This window comes from Doryrhamphus excisus, chromosome 1, assembly GCF_030265055.1.
Source record: "Doryrhamphus excisus isolate RoL2022-K1 chromosome 1, RoL_Dexc_1.0, whole genome shotgun sequence".
Taxonomy (NCBI): domain Eukaryota; kingdom Metazoa; phylum Chordata; class Actinopteri; order Syngnathiformes; family Syngnathidae; genus Doryrhamphus; species Doryrhamphus excisus.
Window position 1 is genome coordinate 10,060,042 of NC_080466.1, and position 20,852 is coordinate 10,080,893.

General features: G+C 42.5%; 2 protein-coding genes across 3 annotated transcripts; one reads left to right on the top strand and one right to left on the bottom strand.

Annotated features, from left to right (window-relative positions):
• Positions 1 to 1,583: 1,583 nt before the first annotated feature.
• Positions 1,584 to 10,892, bottom strand: LOC131126428 (uncharacterized protein C4orf54 homolog). Of its 2 annotated transcripts, none has more exons than XM_058068951.1 (2): positions 7,078 to 10,892; positions 1,584 to 3,335 (listed from the first exon to the last, which is right to left on the bottom strand). In XM_058068951.1, exon 1 carries the CDS (start codon positions 10,870 to 10,872, stop codon positions 7,102 to 7,104), a length of 3,771 nt encoding a protein of 1,256 aa, XP_057924934.1. In that variant the 5' UTR covers positions 10,873 to 10,892; the 3' UTR covers positions 1,584 to 3,335; positions 7,078 to 7,101. The 2 variants fall into 2 exon arrangements, with proteins under 2 accessions (XP_057924934.1, XP_057924943.1); XM_058068960.1 differs by lacking the exon at positions 1,584 to 3,335 and adding an exon at positions 6,641 to 6,774.
• A 3,606-nt stretch (positions 10,893 to 14,498) lies between these two features.
• Positions 14,499 to 20,134, top strand: LOC131126446 (leucine-rich repeat LGI family member 2-like). The gene is made up of 9 exons (XM_058068982.1): positions 14,499 to 14,600; positions 14,679 to 14,987; positions 15,093 to 15,164; positions 16,159 to 16,230; positions 16,583 to 16,654; positions 16,735 to 16,806; positions 16,952 to 17,121; positions 17,500 to 17,664; positions 17,998 to 20,134. The coding sequence occupies exons 2-9, from the start codon at positions 14,815 to 14,817 to the stop codon at positions 18,831 to 18,833; spliced, it is 1,632 nt and encodes a 543-aa protein (XP_057924965.1). The 5' UTR covers positions 14,499 to 14,600; positions 14,679 to 14,814; the 3' UTR covers positions 18,834 to 20,134.
• The last annotated feature ends 718 nt before the right edge of the window (positions 20,135 to 20,852 follow it).

The window sequence follows — 20,852 nt, forward strand, 5'->3', positions numbered from 1 at the left end:
CAGCTGGCATTAAAACACAACAACTGGGCCTTGATGCAGATTCTTTCAAAACCACCGAGAGCAGCTGAGGGGGCAAAGCGGTGTCTGCCAGTCTGGTTGCGTCCATAGCGACCGGATAAACACAGCAGCAGCAAACACTCAGGTTCAACTTAAGCCTCAGCCTGGGTGATGTTTCAGTGTCACCAGGAAGCTAAATTTGCAAGCTGGATAGCAAGACAGGACATGTGCCTTTCGTCTCCTTCTCCTTTGCCATAAATCTGTCTTGATTCCTAGACACCAAAATTTTTATTGATTATAATTTTCAGGACTGAAGCTATGTCAGATTTACGACTGTAAGATATTCATTCATTTTCTACCGCATATCCTCACGAGGGTGGCGGGGGTCCCAGCCTATCCCAGCTGTCTTTGGGCGAGAGGCGGGGTACACCCTGGACTGGTCGCCAGCCAATCACAGGGCACATATAGACAAACAACCATTCACACTCACATTCATACCTATGGACAATTTGGAGTCGCCAATTACTAGCATGTTTTTGGAATGTGGGAGGAAACCGGAGTACCCGGAGAAAACCCACGCATGCACGGGGAGATGCATGCAAACTCCACACAGAGATGGCCGAGGGTGGAATTGAACCCTGGTCTCCTAGCTGTGAGGTCTGCGCGCTAACCACTAGACCGCAGTTACAAAATTGTAATTTTGTAACACTTATCGCTAACCACTTGGCCGGCATGTAGCCTGTAAGATATTCATATATAATTATATATATTTTTATGCAACAAAAATAGAAATGCAACACTTTTTGTTCCCATATTCATGAGCTAAACAGCATGATTATTGCACATGATTATTGCCTGAGGTTGGCCACTCCAAGATGTGCATGTTTAAAGCATTTAGATTTTTAGCTGAAACCATACATTTTTATTTTATTTTATTTCAGAGTTGTTTAATTATTTGTGTATTTAATTGTTTGGTGTATTTTATATTTTTATGTTTTTTCTTAAGTGCCATTTTTTCCAACACAATATTTTTCAAAATTACTGCAACATCTTTAAATAAGGTACATTACAGTACATATTATTAACTACATTTAGTTTTTGTCAACTGATAATCATCAATGTGTCATTTGTACTGACGTATGTAGTACTAGGATTAGTTTTCTGCTGAGTTTTGCTGCTGTAAAAGTATTTCCTTTAAGTTCGACATGAGCAGTATTCAAACATATGGCTGAAATGGATTCAAATAATGCAAACATTTTCAGTAGCTTGCATTTTGAATTTATTCCAGAAATAGGCTTGTCGGTCTACATGACATTCATCAATTATTGTCATTGTCACAACTCCTTTCCAAATATTCTGTCTACCATCATCACGACCTTTGCCTGCGTCTTGCACACGGCTCACATGATGCGTTTATAAAACAACACCAGTCACTACAACACAGCAGCTCCTATTTGCACTTACTTTAAACCATCTGCACTTTCAGTAATCTCTTCCTCTGCAACCATCTTCTTTTAGTCAGCAGTTTTATTGAAGGCCACTTTTAACAGTTGATTTATGTTGTACTGTGGCATTATGGGGGAAAATATGTTCCTTGAGTCTTCAGTTCATGTGTATATCAATAGAAACATCAGGATACGACAGACAAAACATGTTCATTATCACCTTTATGTTCATGTCCGCATAAGAAGAAGAGGTTTATTGGAGAACTCTTTGTTTATATCAGGGCACCAGATAAAATGCACATTTACAATAAATTACTCAATGATTTCAATGATCCGTCCTTTGGCGTTAAAATAGCAACAAGATCTAAATGCTTCTAGTAATCAATACATGGTTTTATTTGAACAAATGCAGCCATTAACATTTCAATCAACTAGTGTGTATGCGACATGACGGAAGGCAAATAGTCTGACCAGCAGCTCCAATTACCTTTAGGTTGGAAACCTGCTAAAACAATAGTCTGGGTGTTGTTGTGTATCGTTTGTAGTACAATTAATTGTGGAAGAAGTTAAAAGAAAACAGCATTTTTTGGGGTGAATTTTGCCCATCATCTATAAACCTCCTGTATGACATAAACAAAATTTTTTTCTCTTTTCTATGTGTTCTAAAGATATAAAAACAGCTAAAAGAAGAGACTGGTAATTAATGGGAGACACCTGTGCTGGCTGGAAATAAAATACCTCCAAAAACTTCTAACACGTTCATGATAACATGTCATATTTTTCCATATTTTGGTCCTTTTAAGTATTACTGGAGCATCCTTCCCGGGTGCATTGATTCACGTGACGATGTAGAAACAAACGCAACACCTTGCATTCATTTATCCAAACTCAAAAATAAAACACCGCCAACATGTGACCTTACCTTTCAGTAGTGGCCTGAGGCATTGTGAGTGTGATGCTCTGAGCAAGTATCTGGTCAAGCTAGTTGCTAGCCAGCTTGGAGCTAGCTTGTGTGGTGTGGCGGGGTTTTGTAGTTCTTTGGCATGACAGTGTTTATAATAACAATGTAGCTATTGTTGTAGCGTTGTTAGTGTTTTTTTCTCAGAAGGCTTCCCATTATGTGTTTTCTGAGCTGGAGCTGTTTTTTTAGCTGTTTTTATACCTTTAGAACGCACAGAAAAGAGAAATACATATGTGCTCATGTCTTACATAGGGATTGTGGATGCTGGGCAATATTCCCCCAAAAGTGCAGTTTTTCAGCAGTCGGCACAGTTAACTTCAGGGCCTGATGTCACAATTATTTAGTAGGAGTTGTACAAAAAGTTTTTTTGCAAATTCCTATTAAATCCTCATTAATACTGCACATGTACTCACGTTCACAGTCCAACAACATGACTTCTCTTCTGAAGAATGCCTACAGACCTTGCATGTGTGCAGTCACAACACACACACACACACACACAGTAGACCTTGTTACACAAAAAGTGTAAAAATAAACACAAATAGAGGATGTTTTTATCCCCTAAACATCAAACAGGAGTCCCGGCTCCGGTCTTCCATCTGTTCATCCATGTAGGAGTGTCATTTAAGGTGCAGGCTTGATTCACTTATGATAAACACAGTCCACGCATTTCATACTGAGCTACAGTAGTGCAGGAGGAAACAGCATTCTGACAGTCATGCATTTACTTGGAACACATATTGTCAATCACATGTGAGTGTAAGTGCACTTAAGTGACTTTTTTTTCAAGAAAAATGGTCCCTGTCCTTGATAGAGTAGATGTCTCTTTATGTTATATCCAGTAAAGCCAGCAAATGACCTAGCCAAGTGCCTAAAGAATACAATGCTGGCTGGCTGGTTGTGATTGAAGGCACTGTCCTTCATGGAGATTTCTAGAAGGGAAAAGAAAAGAAACAGTGTTTATGGTTAGGGTCACTATCCGTTCATACATTTTATTGTGCATGCACAATTTAGCAACCAGGAGTTAGGAGTCCTATTATGGACCTATCATGCTTTTCCCACTTTTCTGACCTATAAATGTAGTTAGAATGTTGTATTCTCATGTTAAACGTTGCCAAAGTTTCAGTTAATGAGATTTGCGCATTTGGAAGTGAGCCCTGAAAGAAGTTTGGGATGGCTAAAAACGCTCTGTTTCAAAAGGCGTGGTAAAACTTCCCCTTTGTGATGTCACAGATGTTCATAGTTAGGAAGCACTTTGGGCATGTGACCACTCACAGTGGAGTGGGCATGCCCGGAGGCGGGCTGTGGGTGGAATAAATTAAAACAGATCATTTTGTCAGGAAGCACAATTCAAAGGAAATACAGATGCAACAGGTGCAGATTCTGGAAGATCTAAAACGTTTTTTGTACGGGTTATTGTGTGTAGCCACTCTGTAGGAAACCACAACTCAATACAAAGGGTCAAGAAATGAGAATATGAGAGTATGATTTGAAGTACACAACTTTATCAGGGAGGCGGCACGGCGGTCGAGTAGTTAGCGCGCAGACCTCACAACTAGGAGACCAGGGTTCAATTCCACCCTCGGCCATCTCTGTGTGGAGTTTGCATGTTCTCCCCGTGCATGCGTGTGTTTTCTACGGGTACTCTGGTTTCCTCCCACATTCCAAAAACATGCTAGGTTAATTGGCGACTCCAGATTGTCCATAGGTATGAATGTGAGTGTGAATGGTTGTTTGTCTGTATGTGCCCTGTGATTGGCTGGCGACCAGTCCAGGGTGTACCCCGCCTCTCGCCCGAAGACAGCTGGGATAGGCTCCTCGTGAGGAAAAGCGGTAGAAAATGAATGAACCTTATCAGGCACATTAGGTATTTGCACAAAAGTATCAGACTTTGTATTGGATCAGACTTTCCAGGGAGTAATTCCTGCTTCCCAGCAGTTACCCTCCTTTTATTCCTGTATTATGGCAAGCTATGTCCTGAAGCTCCTCATCTCTTCACCCACGCAAGATCGCCGCAATATTGTGTGTGAACACCAAAAAAATTCACATTATCTGAATGATTGTGGACATCGTGTACATATAACTTATTCAAATTCAGAACACAGTTCAGTTTTCAGTACTCGGGATACACTGCTCTCCACCTCCATCTACCCGTTTTGGACAAGGCAGAGGGGGGCCGGGCCTATAAAAACTTGACCCCGTTTGAGCTGGGCCGACTAGCTTCCACGGTGGAGCAGAGGAGCGGCATCTGATCTCTGCTAGCAGCTGTCCTCTGCCTGCATCAGCACAACAAATACTTTACATTGACCTGACCTTTTCCTCCTGCTTCACTATCCCCCCACTCACTCACGCACTTACTTACACACACGCCATCAGCTGCGCACACACTGTGTGTTCCACTTCACACCACTACTATACTGAAGCCTGTTTTGGCCCCTTGGCTGCTACACACTCAGCTGACAAGCAGTTGTATTCTTACACTGACACCACACTTGACAATGGACTAGTGTGAATGAGACAAATTCTTCAAGTTGTGCATCAGAAATAGCCTGATTTATGAGGTATACAGTATGTATTTTACATTTAATACAGAGCAGTAGTGAGTATTAAAAAAGTGTATTAAAAAAACAGCAACTTCCTTCGTGGAGGGGTGTCCGAAAGGTGCATACATAAAAACTGAAGGATGCGGGAGGCAATTTTGATGCATTTTGTGCAATAAAGAGGCTGAAACCAATCCAGAATGGCTTTAATGGATTGGATTTTTGCCAAAAATGACATTAAAATTTGTAATATACAAACATTCATTCTTTTTCTACCGCTTTTTTCCTCACGAGGGTCGCGGGGGTGCTGGAGCCTATCCCAGCTGTCTTTGGGCGAGAGGCGGGGTGCACCCTGGACTGGTCGCCAGCCAATCACAGGGCACATATAGACAAACAACCATTCACACTCACATTCATACCTATGGACCATTTGGAGTCACCAATTAACCTAGCATGTTTTTGGAATGTGGGAGGAAACCGGAGTACCCGGAGAAAACCCACGCATGCACGGGGGGAACATGCAAACTCCACACAGAGATGGCCGAGGGTGGAATTGAACCCTGGTCTCCTAGCTGTGAGGTCTGCACTCTAACCACTAGATCACCGTACAGCCCTAATATACAAACAATGTCTGAAAATAATAATAATATTATATTACCCGATTTTAGTCATCTTGCCTTGTTTTACTCATTGGCTGGAGGCGGGAAAACTGCAACCCTGCTGCTGATTGGCTGGCTGGCTACTTAAAACCAGATTTTTGTAGCTGTGAAAAGCTGGTTCTTTCTTCCATGCTCGGAGGAAGCGCTCGTTTCAACTTTCCCTGCCACCAAGCCCGGTCTTCTGCTTTTTTTTTGGTTCATAATAGTACGTTTTCATGGTGACTTTTGCCATCCAACTCAAGACAAATGTTCCTTCCTTGTTTGCTTTTTTATATTTTGTGTGACTCTCATTAAAGAGACTATAACCAGACCTACAGAGAACATAACACACCTTCCTTGCATCTTCATTGCAATTCATTCATTGTCACAAGTCAAATATCTGATCATGTAGTTTTATTTAGTGCAATTTGTATTAATTCGTGCATGCTGTTATAATGTTCCTCTTTATTCCCTTAAAATGCCACAATACATTCCTGTAAAATGCACTTTTGACATGTAAATATGAGTATTAATGTTTCAAAAGTCAACAAAGGTGATTTTAAAACTCCAATACAGAAATTTGATGGATCATGACTTAACGCACATTGTAAAATGTGGAAAGCAAGTTAGTGTAATAGATAATCATACATCCCATTAATAACACATTCAGTTCATTCTTAGAATATGCAGAGGTCCAATAAATCCAGAGATTTGAAAGTTTCTGTTCCTGCCCCTAGTGTACCATTTAAACAGCCTTGTGGGCATTGCTGGCATATGCCATCTTAGCAGCAGTTTAAACTTAAGTTCTTAAACTTTTTATATTATGTGTATTTTTGTAAAGTTGTCGTCTGGAATGTAGGAAAAGGAAGGGGTCCTGTTAGCGATGTTCAATGCAGATGTAAAGAAACACATCATATGCAGACTTTTTGCACATTAGCAATATTAGACAGTAGCTTCATGACAGGTCATGTGAGACCTCTGCAGTCTGGCTGGACTTGATGGGATTTTTCATCCTGCATCCTAGTGCATGTCACTCTAGTTCCCATTTCTCTGCATGACGGCACCGTCGGGTTATTTCAATAGTGTGAGACGACTTTGTTTACATGCTTGATGTGAAGGATTAGGCTCCAAAGTTATCATGGCAAAGCAAACTATTCTCAGTTCATCCATACTGTGGACTCTCTTTTTCTTTCCTGCAAGTTGATGGAAAAACATGGCCAGCGGGGGGGGGGGGGGGGGGGGGGGGGGGGGGCATGGGCAGTACTTAGAAGCTCATTGTTGGCAAGTCACTGACCATTTGTCTAATGATTCTAAAACTATAACGATATCTGTATTACATGTTTACAGTTTAAAGCCTTTTTAGCATAACCCATTGGCTGCAACACAAGTGGAATTTGTGCTAACACAAGAGAATAGTTGATGAGGTGTTGCCATGGTGATGACTATACTTATATTATTTCTATCACATATTGAACAAGGTAAAGGTAACAACTTACATGTGCAATGAGACGTCTCCTTGGTCACCGATGCTCCACTACAAAGCTCATTGTTGTCCCGTCAAAGGAAGGCGGAGCGATTATTCTTGGACCTTGTTGCGTCGTGATGCTGATAATCGGCTTTCTGTCTGTGTTCGCTGTGCCCCCTCTGGCCGAGGAGGAAGGCGTTGGCGGGGCCTCAGCTGTGGCGCTGTAGTAGGGGCTCTCCTTCATTTCCTGCTTTGCACTTCTGTTTTTTTTTAAGGTTTTGTCACTTTGCTCAGAGTGGCTGGGTGACTGTGGCAGCATCGTAGGGGAGGGGATAAATCCTGGGTAAATCATGTATGTGGGCGCGTAGGCTCCCTGGCTGAGGGCGAGGGGCGGCAATGAGAGGGGCAGAGGCGTAACAGGGGCGATAGGCGCCACTGGTGAATGAGGCACATCTACGTATTGCCCTGTCTCTGGGTCAAAGAGTCGTTTGGTGGGGGCTTGTATGGGTGTGTCCACTAGGTAATAATGTCCCGTGGTGGGGTCCAGAAGCATTTTACGCTGAGTCTGTAGTCCTGCTTCTGCTGTAGAAGGTGGAGGTGATAGTGTAGTGATGGGCGGGGAGAAACACAACACCTGCTGTGTTTGTGGACCTCCTGCAGGCTGATGGTAGATAGAAGAAGCTGGGTACTCAGCCATTAATACTCTCTTCATGTCAGCTTGTTGGCAGATGTTTGGCTTCACTTCAGTGCAGGCTGCCTCCCTGTTGGGAACTTTGATGTCGCTGGTGTAGCCCAGGCCTGGTATGGTTAAATAGTTCTCTGAGTCGCTTGGCGTGACACTGGGATTAGTGGGACTCATTTGGAGCTTTCTCTGCTCCACCTGCCCTTGTTTGTGAGGTTCTATTTTCACCGAGAGTGGCGCCTTGGAGCTTTTCATAGGGCTAGCCAGCGCCGAGCTAATGCTGACCTTGTTGCTTTTGCCAAGATGAAGGACGCTTTTGTTGCTGAAAGTTTTGGGCTGCTGTGGCTCATCAACGCAGGGGATGTGAACAATGTTCGTGGAGTTTTCATCTTCAGGTTCAGCCGCTGTTTCTTCCTCGTCGGCTCCTTGCTCCTCACTGGTGATGAGAGACAGCACGTGGCTGTCTGTGATTGGCTGTGGTGGTTCAGCTTTGCGTTTCCATTCATTGCGGTCAAAAACGTAAAGTTGCTCCATTGTTTTAACGGCAGCTTTCAATTTCTCCAACGCAGCCTGTTTGGGAACTCTTGCTTCCAGTCTCCACTCGGCCGCCTCGCCGGCAGACTTCTCCTGTCTTTGCTTGAATAGTTTTTCAGCTTCTGATTGGTCAGGATTTGACTGCTTTGTGACAACAGGTGGCGCTATGCTGGGCATGTCGTCTTCTTTTTGTGACTTAACATTTGTTTTTACTGAGTGGCATTTAATGACAATGGGAGAAGGCGACACTTGTTTTACCGGCTCCTTCTTAGTCTTGTCGTCTAGTTTATCAGCCGCTTCCACTGTGCTGCCTTTACCATCGCTATTATCCAAAGAAACAAAGTGATATGAGCTTTTGACCAATTTGCGCACATCTCGGACACGATAAATCGGCGTTTGAAACTTACATTTGGTGTGTCTTATGTCCCTGACGGTAAAATTCGGGATCTTATCAGAAGCAGACAAGATGTGATATTTGGCGTCACCCGCTGCCCTAAAAGTGTTAACAGTATTGGAGTTTATTTTGGGGGTTAACAGGCTGGCAATGTTCAGAGACCCGCCTTTATTTTCCTTCACGCTTCTCAGGCATATTTTGATCTCGGGTGTTTTTGCACCCTTGTCGCTTTCACTCTCCATGTTTCCGGTTTTGAGCACTGTTTGGCTTTTCTCAGGCATGTCGGAGTTGATAGCTTCCTTGTTTTTGGAGAAACGCTGCCAGCTCGGCACAAACAGGAGTTTAGTTAACATGTTGCTTCTGTCTGAGTCCTCCTTGGCAGCGCCTTCATCCTTCCATGAATCAAACGCGCTGCTTTGACTGTGGGCGAGGACCACTTTTGGCCTTTCGCTGGACTCCTCTACAACCTTGGTGCTTTTCTGCTCCTCTGTGGGCTCACAAGAAGCAGGCCTACTACCTTCCTCTAACGGGAGGTCGTCTCCAGAATTAGTGAAACCCGAGCTTGATTCAGAGTTCTGCCTTTGAAAGCCCTTGGCTGTACTCCTGTCTTTGCCCCCCTCCAGAAAGCTAGGGGAAACAAGCGCCGGGTATGTGTCGGAAATCTCTCCTCTCTCCATTTTACGCTCCTGTTCAAACTGCATCTTTTTGGAAATGACGTTTTTAAGCAGACTGGATGCAAAAATGGCCCTCTTGTGTGTGTTTCCTGTGCTGTCTGTGTGGTGGTACTGCATCTTGCATCCTGACCGAGCCAACACCGCTCCATGTGCCTCACTGGACCTGTTCCTGGTACCTTTGGTTTGTCTTGTTCCTGCTGTTGCTTCTACATTGCACTGCACATTCAATGTGACACCTTGTTGATCTTTTAGCTCTGCCTGTTTACCCACAGATATCCTCTGATTAGCTCGTGCTGCTTGCGCTCTTTTACCCTCTGCTGTCTGGTTCATTTCCAGTGTGGCGCTGGAGGTCTTGTGCGCAATTACGCTGCGCTCTGCCCCTCTCGGAATGCGTTCATAATTCCAATCCACATAAGCAGACCACTTGTTTAGACCATACTCCGACATGGATGACTCACTGGAGGTGCTTAAGTTAATAGTATCAAAATATGGGCATGCCAAGCTCCGGAATGACCTGGCAGTTAAATTCCGCACTTCTTTATCAGCATCATCTAGCTCACTAATGGAGCTGGAGGCGCCACTGGAATACTCATTAATGTCTTTCCGTCGAAGTTTGGTTGCGAGGTGTTGGCGGCCTGGAGCAGGGATGAAATATTTTGCTCTGTTATCTCCTAGTGATCCAGCTCTCACAAAAGAGAAGCGTTTGGCACCCCCCTCATCCACCACACCAGCAGGCTCCTCTCTGGATGTTTTAATCGATAGGTGGATTTTCCCCAAAGCAGCATCTCCAATCATGTGGTTCTTACACAGGCTTTCATCCGAGCTGGCACATTTATCCGAGTCACACAGATCGCTGTCGTCCTGCTCAGTACTCACGCCAAGTTTGGAGCCCACTTTTCCCTCCAAGATTAGAGTCCCGGTTCGGGTGTTGTTGCTTTCAAACGAGGCGTAATCCACAAACGAATAGACCAAATTCTCATCCTCAAAATCCCAGCTGGCGCCGCGGCCCAGGTCGTAATCAACGTCATGGTCGAGTTCTGTCAGTTGGATCTCATGCGTGGTGATGTAGTGAGATTCGTCCTTCAGTGTGTCGGTGCCGCTGTGGTCAGACAAAGCCACACTGGTGCCGTCGTCAGACTCGGTTCGACTGTTCAGATACATGTCCGTGTAATGGAGCTCATCCCCCTCACTGCACTCGCTCTGGACCCTATCCCCGGAGTCCTGCTCCTCGGCTTGAGTTGGGTCAGCAACACCACCAGCCATGTCTAAAGAGTTACCCGTGGGGAGCTCCGCCAGGGCAGGTTTGCGTTCCCCCTGCCTGGACCCGTCACTTTTGACAGACAGTTGGCTCCCCTCGCCAGTGAATGTCACTTTCACAGTCTTGTTTCCGTCCGGTCTCATGTCCAGATCCACATAGTTGGACTCACTTTTTGTCTCAATATGTCCCCCGGTATCCGCCTTAATAAGCTTGTCCCCTTGGAGCAGCGTCCTGTGAGGTCCGGGGCCATCTCGGTAAGTGAGAGTTTCCTCCGCTGCTTCCATGAGCTCTGCGATGTTGACCCGACACAGGACGGAAAACTCTGCTGAGCTGCAGGGATGTGGGGACGGAGAGCCACGGCTGTGGGGGAGGGAGCTGGTGGGGTAAAGTGGGCGGGACCATCATGATATCATCACAGCTTCTCAATCTTTTAAGGTTTGCTGCAAATTAACATTCAGCACCTATTGGAGATGAACAGCTCCCTGGAATATTCAATTTCGGTACCTCTAAAGAAACAATATGTTATTACTTGACTGACTGTGACTTCTTGACTGGGAGTGTGGCTTCTGGACCAGGACCCAGATTGGTGGTATGCAGCGGGGTGGGGCAGAGCCACCAGTTGCTGCCATGTGTGAAGGGCACATTATCGAGGGCAAAGGTCACCATTATGAAGCCCTTGTCACCAGTGAAGCTACTATCTTGTGTCACTAATGGGCTGCAGCCACGTGCACATTTATTGTACTTTAACCGTATGCTTCCACATTGTATAAATGTGTATAAGGCCATTCTAAATTGCTATTAAATTGCATAGATGGGACTAATTGTTGTGTATCCTAATTTTTTTTCACGACTGTATGTATGGTATGGATAGTGTGGGTTTTTGTACAATTAAATGTGTCTGAAAAGGAGAAGGATAAAGCAGAGGACAATTCAGCAGCTTCATTCACACCATCTCGTTTCTATGTTAACACTTTCAATATTTTGATGGGTTAAATTTTGTCATTCAAATTTGTCCTCTTCCTGTGTGAAAGGGAGGGAAGGTGTTGAAAAAAAAACTTTAAAAATTACAGTACAAAAATTACAGTAGGCTAAAGTGTGTTGGTTTTGCTCCCTCTTTTTTCCGGTTTGCAGTACCCTTTTTTGGAAGTTCCTGGGGTGGAGCTACCTGCTGCCAATTCCTTATCAGGCTTTTATCAGCCTGCTTAATGCTGGACTGTCTTCCATCCTGCCGCACGCTCTGGATTACTCCTTGCCTTGCTTAGCCTTGTTATTTGTTCCCTGTATTTTTGCCTAGCTTTTTGTTTTGTTTGGAGCTTTGCTTGTCCATAGGTATGAATGTGAGTGTGACTGGTTGTTTGTCTATATGTGCCTTGCAATTGGCTGGCGACCAGTCCTGGCTGAGAAGCTACACTCACGGGTGTATCTGCACATTTTTAAATTAAGAACACATTTAAAATGATTGGAATCATATGGAAAATCAATCTATAATACAGGTCAATAGAGAAATGTATTTTTAAACATTTTTAATCATCAGTTTCTGTATTTTTTATTATGACTTCACTTGCCTCCCCTGGCCGCACGTCACTGATAGATAGATACAGTAGATGAAACCCACAGAGGAGCTGCACTGGATAGCTATTTAAAATATAGACATGTGTGCAGATCAGTTACCTAGAATGGATACATTGAAACAGCAGGTGTTTAGTCACGAACGCCATGCATCATCCGTCATTGAAGACCTCAGCAAAAATGACCAAAAAAAATAGTTGCAGCAGAAAAAGTAAAGCAGCAAAACAATTCTGTTCAATGTTAACAAGCAAGCTGACAAGCAGCTGTTTGTCTGCTCAAAGAGCTGACACGTGTCCACAAGCAGGTGACAAACCCCTAAGAGATGAGCTTATAATGCTCGAAATGCCGTGATAGTGCAGCTTTTCACTAGACCAAAGATCTATCTACATGGAGAAGTAATTACTGTAGCCGATAACATATCACATCATTCAACTAGTTCATGATTTTACACGCTGTCAATATTCATATTACCCAATTATGTGTGTTGATTTATTTTAAGTGGACAGTAAATCGAAGCCATACAATCTGTATACTCTGACTACTCTAAAATCTATAAAAGTATCATTTAGGAAGATGTGAGGGGTATGCAAAGTTTTGGAAATACTACTGTAAGTGTGGTGTAATATTGTATGTATATCTCCTCTTCTGGTTAGTTTCTGCTGTAGAGGTTTGAGAGCTTAACCACCTGTTATGAAGCACTGACACTGACACCAAGGTTACACCCTCCACCAAAGGGTGAGAGGTCAGCTTTGGAATTTTTTTTGGAGCTAGTATGGGAAGTAAGGGTGTAGAGAGTTAGCCCGAATCACTAATGATGGCGACTTGGAAAGCAACCATTGTGGTAAATAAAATTAAACATAAACATTTGACAGCAGTTGCAAAGAGACTGGCAGATGCTCCAGCATACATTTTGCAAGGGAAATTTCAAATATGGACCGCAAGGAAAAATGTTAATGTATTGTTCTATAAAAAGCTGATTTAAATCCTGTGAAGGTAAGGTAGTTGTATTTAGAATAAGGTCAATAGTCATTGCTACTCATGTAAATGTATACCCACTGTTGGCTCTTGGTGTGACTGAGTGTTAGGTAAACGGTCGCTTTCATAAATAAAGTGTGCAGGCATTCAAGACATGACCAAAATGTATCAACATGTGCTGTCAGTGACAGCCATCACTGTCATTAGTGTGAAAGATAAATAAGAACACTGAGCAGGTGTTGTCTGACAAATATTTAAAATCTCTGTCAGTTTCTGTATGTTGCTGGTCCAGACAATAATAGATGCAAAGCTGTGGTCAGCCATGGTTGAGTGTACAGTTGCTGCCTCCTGAGAATAAAGATTCAGTTTAGCTCATCCTCATTGACCTAGTCTTCAAACAAAGTTGGCACTTGATGGGATTTATTTTTTACCATACAACCAAGAACAATACTGTATTAATTAATTTCATATATCTTGTAGTAAATGTTAATTTGACATGGTTCTGACTTTAAAGACTAAATTTGGACAGAAAACTTACTGATTAGGTCAAAATAGTAATTGACTTCCCTCTAGTGGTCAATTGTTTGACAGATATTATTAACCCACTAGTTGAGTTAAATCTAATCTAAAGTTTGTCAGCAATACTAATCTGGTAATATACAAATCATGTTTGTGATTAGGGCGGCACGGCGGTAGAGTGGTTAGCGCAGACCTCACAGCTAGGAGCCCAGGGTTCAATTCCACCCTCGGCCATCTCTGTGTGGAGTTTGCATGTTCTCCCTGTGCATGCGTGGGTTTTCTCTGGGTACTCCGGTTTCCTCCCACATTCCAAAAACATGCTAGGTTAATTGGACACTCCAAATTGTCCATAGGTATGAATGTGAGTGTGAATGGTTGTTTGTCTATATGTGCCCTGTGATTGGCTGGCGACCAGTCCAGGGTGTACCCCGCCTCTCGCTCAAAGACAGCTGGGATAGGCTCCAGCACCCCCCGCGACCCTCGTGAGGATAAGCGGTAGAATATGAATGTTTGTGATTATTAATTAGTTTGAAATAGTATGCAAATATTTATAGAAGTACAAAACTGAAAAAAACATTTATCCAAAAACATTTCTATTTTTGTGTAGCATTCGTTTTCAAGTATCAAATGCTCTATAAAATTATAAGCTTGAGTTGGTTTAAATGTATTATTGTATTGATATTTTTTGATAGAAGTATTGATACAACTGTTGTTAGAGTAATTATTACTGTCAATTAAAAAACTAACGTTTGTGAAACTTCTCTTGCCCCCGAAAATGGATGGAAAAAGATAATTTGCCCAGCAGTAGATTGCTATGAAAATATCACGTGACCACGGTCCCTAACTAAACAACTGTTAATTGCTGCGCCTGCAAGCTAGCCGGTTACAGCTAGCTAAAAGGTGCTAACTGGTTTGCTAACTGACAGAGAGTGTAAAAATGAAAATAATAGTAAGTATTCTAATTTTTCTGGTATGTATAGCTCACCATTTATAAACGAAATTGACACTGGTCTGTACACACTCCTAGAATGACTTTGGTGTGACAAAGCAACATCCTTCCGAGGGGGGCGCAGTGTCAGGCGGTGTCAGGAGCGTCCTGTGTTGGTGCATTCTGATGTCGATAAGAGGCTGCTGTTCAGAGTCGATACATCTCTAGGGGAGAAATGACCATCATGGGCAAGCTAGTGGTCCTCTTTGTGCTACTGAGTATTTGTGGAGCCAACAAATGGAAAAAGAATTTTAAATGTCCTTCAGGATGCTCGTGCACCAAAGAAACCATCATGTGTGTTGGCACCTCGCACGTCCCGAGAACCATACCGAGTGACGTCACTTCACTGTAAGTAAACGCAGCTCGTCTCTATTGGAATGTTTGTTACATACGCACGTCAAATGTGGTATAATCATCTAAATGTCCTATTGGTACTGTTTTATATGCCACCAGGAGCATCGTAAACGGCTCTATTGCAGAAATCACTGAGGGGATGTTTTCACTCATGCCTTCCCTGCAGCTACTGTAAGTGCATCTTGTCACATGATACTGACATTGGGACACTGACCGGGACTAGTATTGATCTGCTCTACATACACAACCATTATGACTGTACTTGCGACACTCTAATGAGTGTCTTAGTAGACTAATCCAGTTCAAGAGTTACTATAAAAAATTATACGACTGTAGCTTTCATTGACAGACGACACTGTCAAATACAACATTGTAATCTAAATGTGTTGCCAAAAATATATTCTTAGTGCTGAATTTTATAACATTTAAGGGGAGTGATTATGTTTTTCCACTTTTCTGACCTATAAATGTAGTTAGAATGTGGTATTCTCGTGTTAAACAATGTCAAAGATGCAGATAATGAGGTTTGTGCATTTGGAAGTGAGCCCTGAAAGAAGTTTGGGATGGCTCAAAACGCTCGGTTTCAAAAGGCGTGGTAAAAGTGCCCCTTCGTGATGTCACAGAGGGACGCACTTCCTTATATGGTTCATAGTTAGGAAGCACTTGTGTTACTCCAAATTGTCCATAGGTATGAATGTGAGTGTGAATGGTTGTTTGTCTATATGTGCCCTGTGATTGGCTGGCGACCAGTCCAGGGTGTACCCCACCTCTCGCCCGAAGACAGCTGGGATAAGTATACCCGTAACCGGAGTGAGGATAAGCGGCAAAGAAAATGGATGGATGGATGGATGAACCTATTAGCTTTAATGCTAATGGACTGTGTTTGTCCAGTCAGTCTCCCACAGGCAATATGTACATTACATGCCCTGAAATATGCATGAATTTGTTTAAAACCATTTTTTTCAAACTCATGGAAGCATTAAATCTTGTTTGACTTTTTATTTGACAAGCACCATTTTTCATAATATCGTACCTTTAATCTAACATTAATCATTATTATTTGTTACAAAGCATTTCTGGTAACTTTTTAATGCTTTTTAATGCTTTAAAAAATAGAGAAAAAAACAGGCAACATTTTGATACAGCTCTGACTCTTTTTTTGCAGGCTTTTCAATGCAAACTCTTTAACTACAATTAAAGACGATGCATTCTACGGCCTCCTGCATCTGGAGTATTTGTAAGTCATTTTTCTTTAAATTCTTCTCTTTTTTTAACCTGTCCTGTCCAGCTAATGGGCCAAATAATCATTTTGATGTAGATGCCCTTATATACTAAACAGATTTGCTGTGCTATGGAAAAGTGTAAGATACCCTTTTCCTGTTACATTTGAAAATAAAGTCCTGTATTTGACTTTAGTTATTTTTTTATTCTGATGGGTATTTGGAGCGACTGGATCGGAGCAGGAGGGGATAGAGAAAAAAAACAGGACAGCGGGGAAAGTGGGGTGACGCTCAGGCATCTTCCTTTAAATTAAAAAAAAATATTTCATCTAATGTTTTTATTGAGAAATTGTGATATTTGTTGAACAGGTTCATTGAAGGGAACAAGATTGAAAGCATCGGCAAAAATGCCTTTCGTGGTCTACGAGATCTAACTCATCTGTAAGACAAGTAGTTCCGTATTTGAATTTGCATGCAGCAGCGATACAACAATGTGCAGTCATGTCGCTATTCTTCCATAGGTCACTTTCCAATAACAAGATGAGGTTTCTGCCAAGAGATCTATTTTTTGACTTGGATTCATTGCTGGAACTGTGAGTAAGCACATTGTGTATGCGCATTGTGTTTTTGTCCCCGCCCAACCTTCCACTGCCATCCTGCTGACTGAGGCTACCATGCTAATCAAGTCAGTCTCCCTGTTTTTCTGCAGACGCATTAACATCTGTTTCTTCTTCCTAGAGACCTGCGGGGCAACTATTTCCAGTGTAGCTGTGAGAACAAGTGGCTGATGACGTGGCTAAGAAACACCAATGCCACTGTTTCTGACGTCTTCTGTGGAGGCCCTGCTGACATGAAGGGCAAGCGACTCAATGATCTACCTATTGCACCTGGCCAGTGCATGTCTACAGGTAAAATTAGCTCAAGATATCTTGCATGGAGAGATGAAAAGAAAGAAAACAATGAAAGTATATAATAATTCAGCGTTATCACTATACACAGATTCCAAACTTTCTGTACTGCTTGCTTTTGGCATATTATACATTTAAAATGAATTTTTGAAGTGAATATTTTGGTTGAAAAATGGCCGTACGTAATATGTTGTGTTAACACAATGTTAACTAGCATAATCTAGAAGAGCAGTGCTATGAGGGAGGGGGAAGATGACTTCAAAATGAATAAAGATGTTCTTAAAACTGCTAAGCGAGCTCCAGCTAAGTTAAAAGCAAAACAAATGATATTTACATTCAAAGTCCTGAGCAAGCAGAAAACATATTTTCTCTCAACAGACATTGTGCGTCACCAGTCCATTCCCATTCAGTCTATGTCGGCGGACATCTTCTTCTTTAAAGAAGACATCTATGTGGCCATGGCTGCACCCAACTCTAACAGCTGTGTGGTCATGGAATGGGATCACATTGAAATGAATTTCAGAAAATTTGACAACATAACAGGTTTGACCGCACTCACTTTAAACCAAGATGTACAATATTTTATTATGTTTTGCATTTGAATAGGATGGATATAACTGGTGTCATCTTAAATTCACTCTCATATTGCACACTGGCTAGTTGAGTCAAAAATAGGCCACTCAGGTAGTAGGAAACAATAGTAAGCCACGTAGGCAGTGGAAAACAAAACATTCAACAAAACATTCAGACTGAATGAATAAACTGGATACTTGTGAAGTTCCCACAACTGGTTTTGCCAGATGATTGGCCACGGCAGGGAAGGAATCGAGCTTTCACAAGGTAGCTGATCCACCTTATGCCGGTTTGTCTCCACAGGTAAGTCTGTCGTCGGGTGTACATCGGTTCTGGTGGACAACCACGTCCTGATCATTGTCACGCAGCTCTTTGGGGGCTCTCACATCTATAAGTTTGACGACCAACAGAACAAGTTCACAAAGTTCCAGTCCATCGAGGTCTTCAACATCTCCAAGCCAAATGACATTGAGGTGTTCCACATGGATGGCGAGTGGTATTTTGTTATAGTAGACAGTTCCAAAGCGGGCCTATCTACTCTTTACAAGTGGACCGACCAACCAGACCGCAACCAAACGGGTTTCTACACCTATCAGTTCCTCCATGAATGGTTTCGCGATACGGATGCCGAGTTTGTTGAATTGGACGGGAAGTCCTACCTCATTTTAGCCAGCCGCTCTCAGCCACCTGTTCTCTACCTGTGGAACAAGAGCACGCTCAAGTTCATGCTACACAGTGAAATCCCAAACATTGAAGATGTGGTGGCTGTCAAAGCTTTCCGTCTAGAAGGTGACTTGTATCTGGCCATGACGTGCTACATCGGTGACTCCAAAGTTCTTAAATGGACCAGTAAACAGTTCACAGAGATGCAGGCTCTACCCTCTCGAGGGGCAATGGTCCTCCAACCTTTCTCCTTCACGGACAGACACTATTTGGCTCTCGGCAGTGACTACTCCTTCACACAAATCTACCTCTGGGACACCGAGACCAAAACTTTCCACAAGTTTAAGGACATCTATGTGCAGTCTCCGCGCTCGTTTACTGCCGTCACCACTGACCACAGGAATTTCATCTTCTCTTCCAGCTTTAAGGGTAAATCCATGGTGTTTGAACATGTTATAGTAGATTTAAGCTTGTAAGGCAAGTGTGGAGGGGTGTCACAGGATCTCATAATATTAAAACATGACAAGAATTCTCTTCAGAAAAAACAGTTTTGCAATTCTAAATCACATGATAGATGAAAATGAACTTGAGACGTTTGCTGGCCTCCATATATTGCCATGTGCATGCGTGTCTGTTTACCTCATCTTTCGCTTCCAAACAGGCAGGAAGAGAGTTGACTGTGCTTCATAGAGCAACAGCATTCCTTAGAACAAGGGTGAAAGAGTGAGACCTCTTGTCAGTCATACAGCGTTTTGTCTCTGAGGAGAGAGGGGCCTCTAACTTACACACAGCAAAAGAGTGGAGCTTTGTTAACGTAGTAGAAGTTAGGAGGCGAAAAGATGCTTGCAAAGCCAAATGCCCTCATGTGGGAATATTAATAATAAGCAATATGAGCCCATCAACATGAATGAGCCAGTATCCAGAATTTATTTGAAAGTGGTCGCAACATAAAAGGCAACAAAACAAACTTGCCCACCTCAAACATGTCTACCCAAGCCGGTTTTGTCATCTGGGAAAAATGCTACACATGGAAATGGATGATTTGTTGCTGCGCTATTGGGGTCATTTTGGTTGGTCGGCCACACCTGGGAAAGTTCACGACTATTCCGTGTTTTCACCATTTGCGGATAATGTAATCAGTAATCTGGCAGTGTTTTTATACAGCTAAAAATCCCTCAATAATAAGTATAGTAACAATACCCTAAACCGTGGCCGTAAATGGAACTTCTAATCGCTTCGGATGAGCTGGTTGGCTCCTTGCATGGCAGCCTCCAACGTCAGCGTGTACACGTCAATGCTTATTGTACAGTAATATCTAATGTCCGCTTTTACTGTATTATGCAAAAGCAGTGAACGAGAGAAGTTTGTCTAGTTTGCTGCTATGGACTCATACCGTTGTCTGTGGTGACACAACAGCAGAATGTGATGAGCCGTCTGTTAACATGCACAACATTTATTGACCTATGCAACATGCAGAATACAAGTCTGTGCTGCTATTGAAATGCAAATTGCATATTTTTGGATTACAGCTCATTTGGTGCAAGATTAACACCAACCTTTTTTACTTTACTTGAAAGCTGTGGTAATTGTGGTCTTTAGTGTATCTGTCACTGTATCTGTGAACTGCATTAGCAATGGTACGTAACTGTGTATTTATTAATTGTAAATGTAAAGTCAAAAACGTACGTCATTTTGTCTGTATATTAAAGAAATATACCTTGAATGAATATGCCTTCATGTGTTGTCTTGGTCTTTTTTCACTTAAAATGTGCAGATATACAGTGTCAATGTGGTTAGCTTGTTTCAAAGTGACTCCACATAGTGTTTAACAAAAATATATATGTGTAATTTGTGATTTGATGTGAATTAAACATTTCCCGTTCAAAACATCCATCCATCCAATTTCTTTGCGTTTGTCCTCACTCAGGTTGCAGGGGTGTGCTGGAGCCTATCCCAGCGTACACCCTGGACCGGTCGCCAGTCAATCGCAGGGCATTAAGAGACAACCATTCCCACCTACCATTCAAAACATGTTACTATCCAAACATTTATCTCACGATTAGGAACTTTCCAAGGGGCCGTCAATGCAGCATGACGCTCCTCTGACGTTAAATCCAAAGATGTTCTTGTAAGAAAGATTACCAATGTTCCTAGAACTACTTTCCCATACATTACTTCTTACAACCAAACATATAAGATGTACGTATATAAGTACACTATAGTACACTATATATGAAACCTGGTGTGTGTTTTTGTTTAAAGTGAAACCTCCAGAGGTGCTTGCGACAGACTGAACTCTTTTACGACACATCTTACTGAATACAATTATCGCGATTTTATATTAGAAGCGGGGAGCTCACAGACATAAAAAACACATAAAAAACATAATCTGTTTATGTTCAAATGTCTCAACAGCCATGTTTATTTGATGCTTGTTGCTGGATGACAGGTAACGCAGCGTAAACTACCACCATGTTTTGAAAACACGTGACAAT

Excerpts from the sequence above, each read along its gene's own strand:
- LOC131126428 (XM_058068951.1), bottom strand. The coding sequence starts at position 10,872 with ATGGAAGCAGCGGAGGAAACTCTCACTTACCGAGATGGCCCCGGACCT.
- LOC131126446 (XM_058068982.1), top strand. The coding sequence starts at position 14,815 with ATGACCATCATGGGCAAGCTAGTGGTCCTCTTTGTGCTACTGAGTATT. Across the intron at positions 16,655-16,734 it reads CTACGAGATCTAACTCATCT|GTCACTTTCCAATAACAAGA; the intron begins GTAAGACAAGTA and ends ATTCTTCCATAG. Across the intron at positions 17,122-17,499 it reads TGGCCAGTGCATGTCTACAG|ACATTGTGCGTCACCAGTCC; the intron begins GTAAAATTAGCT and ends TTCTCTCAACAG.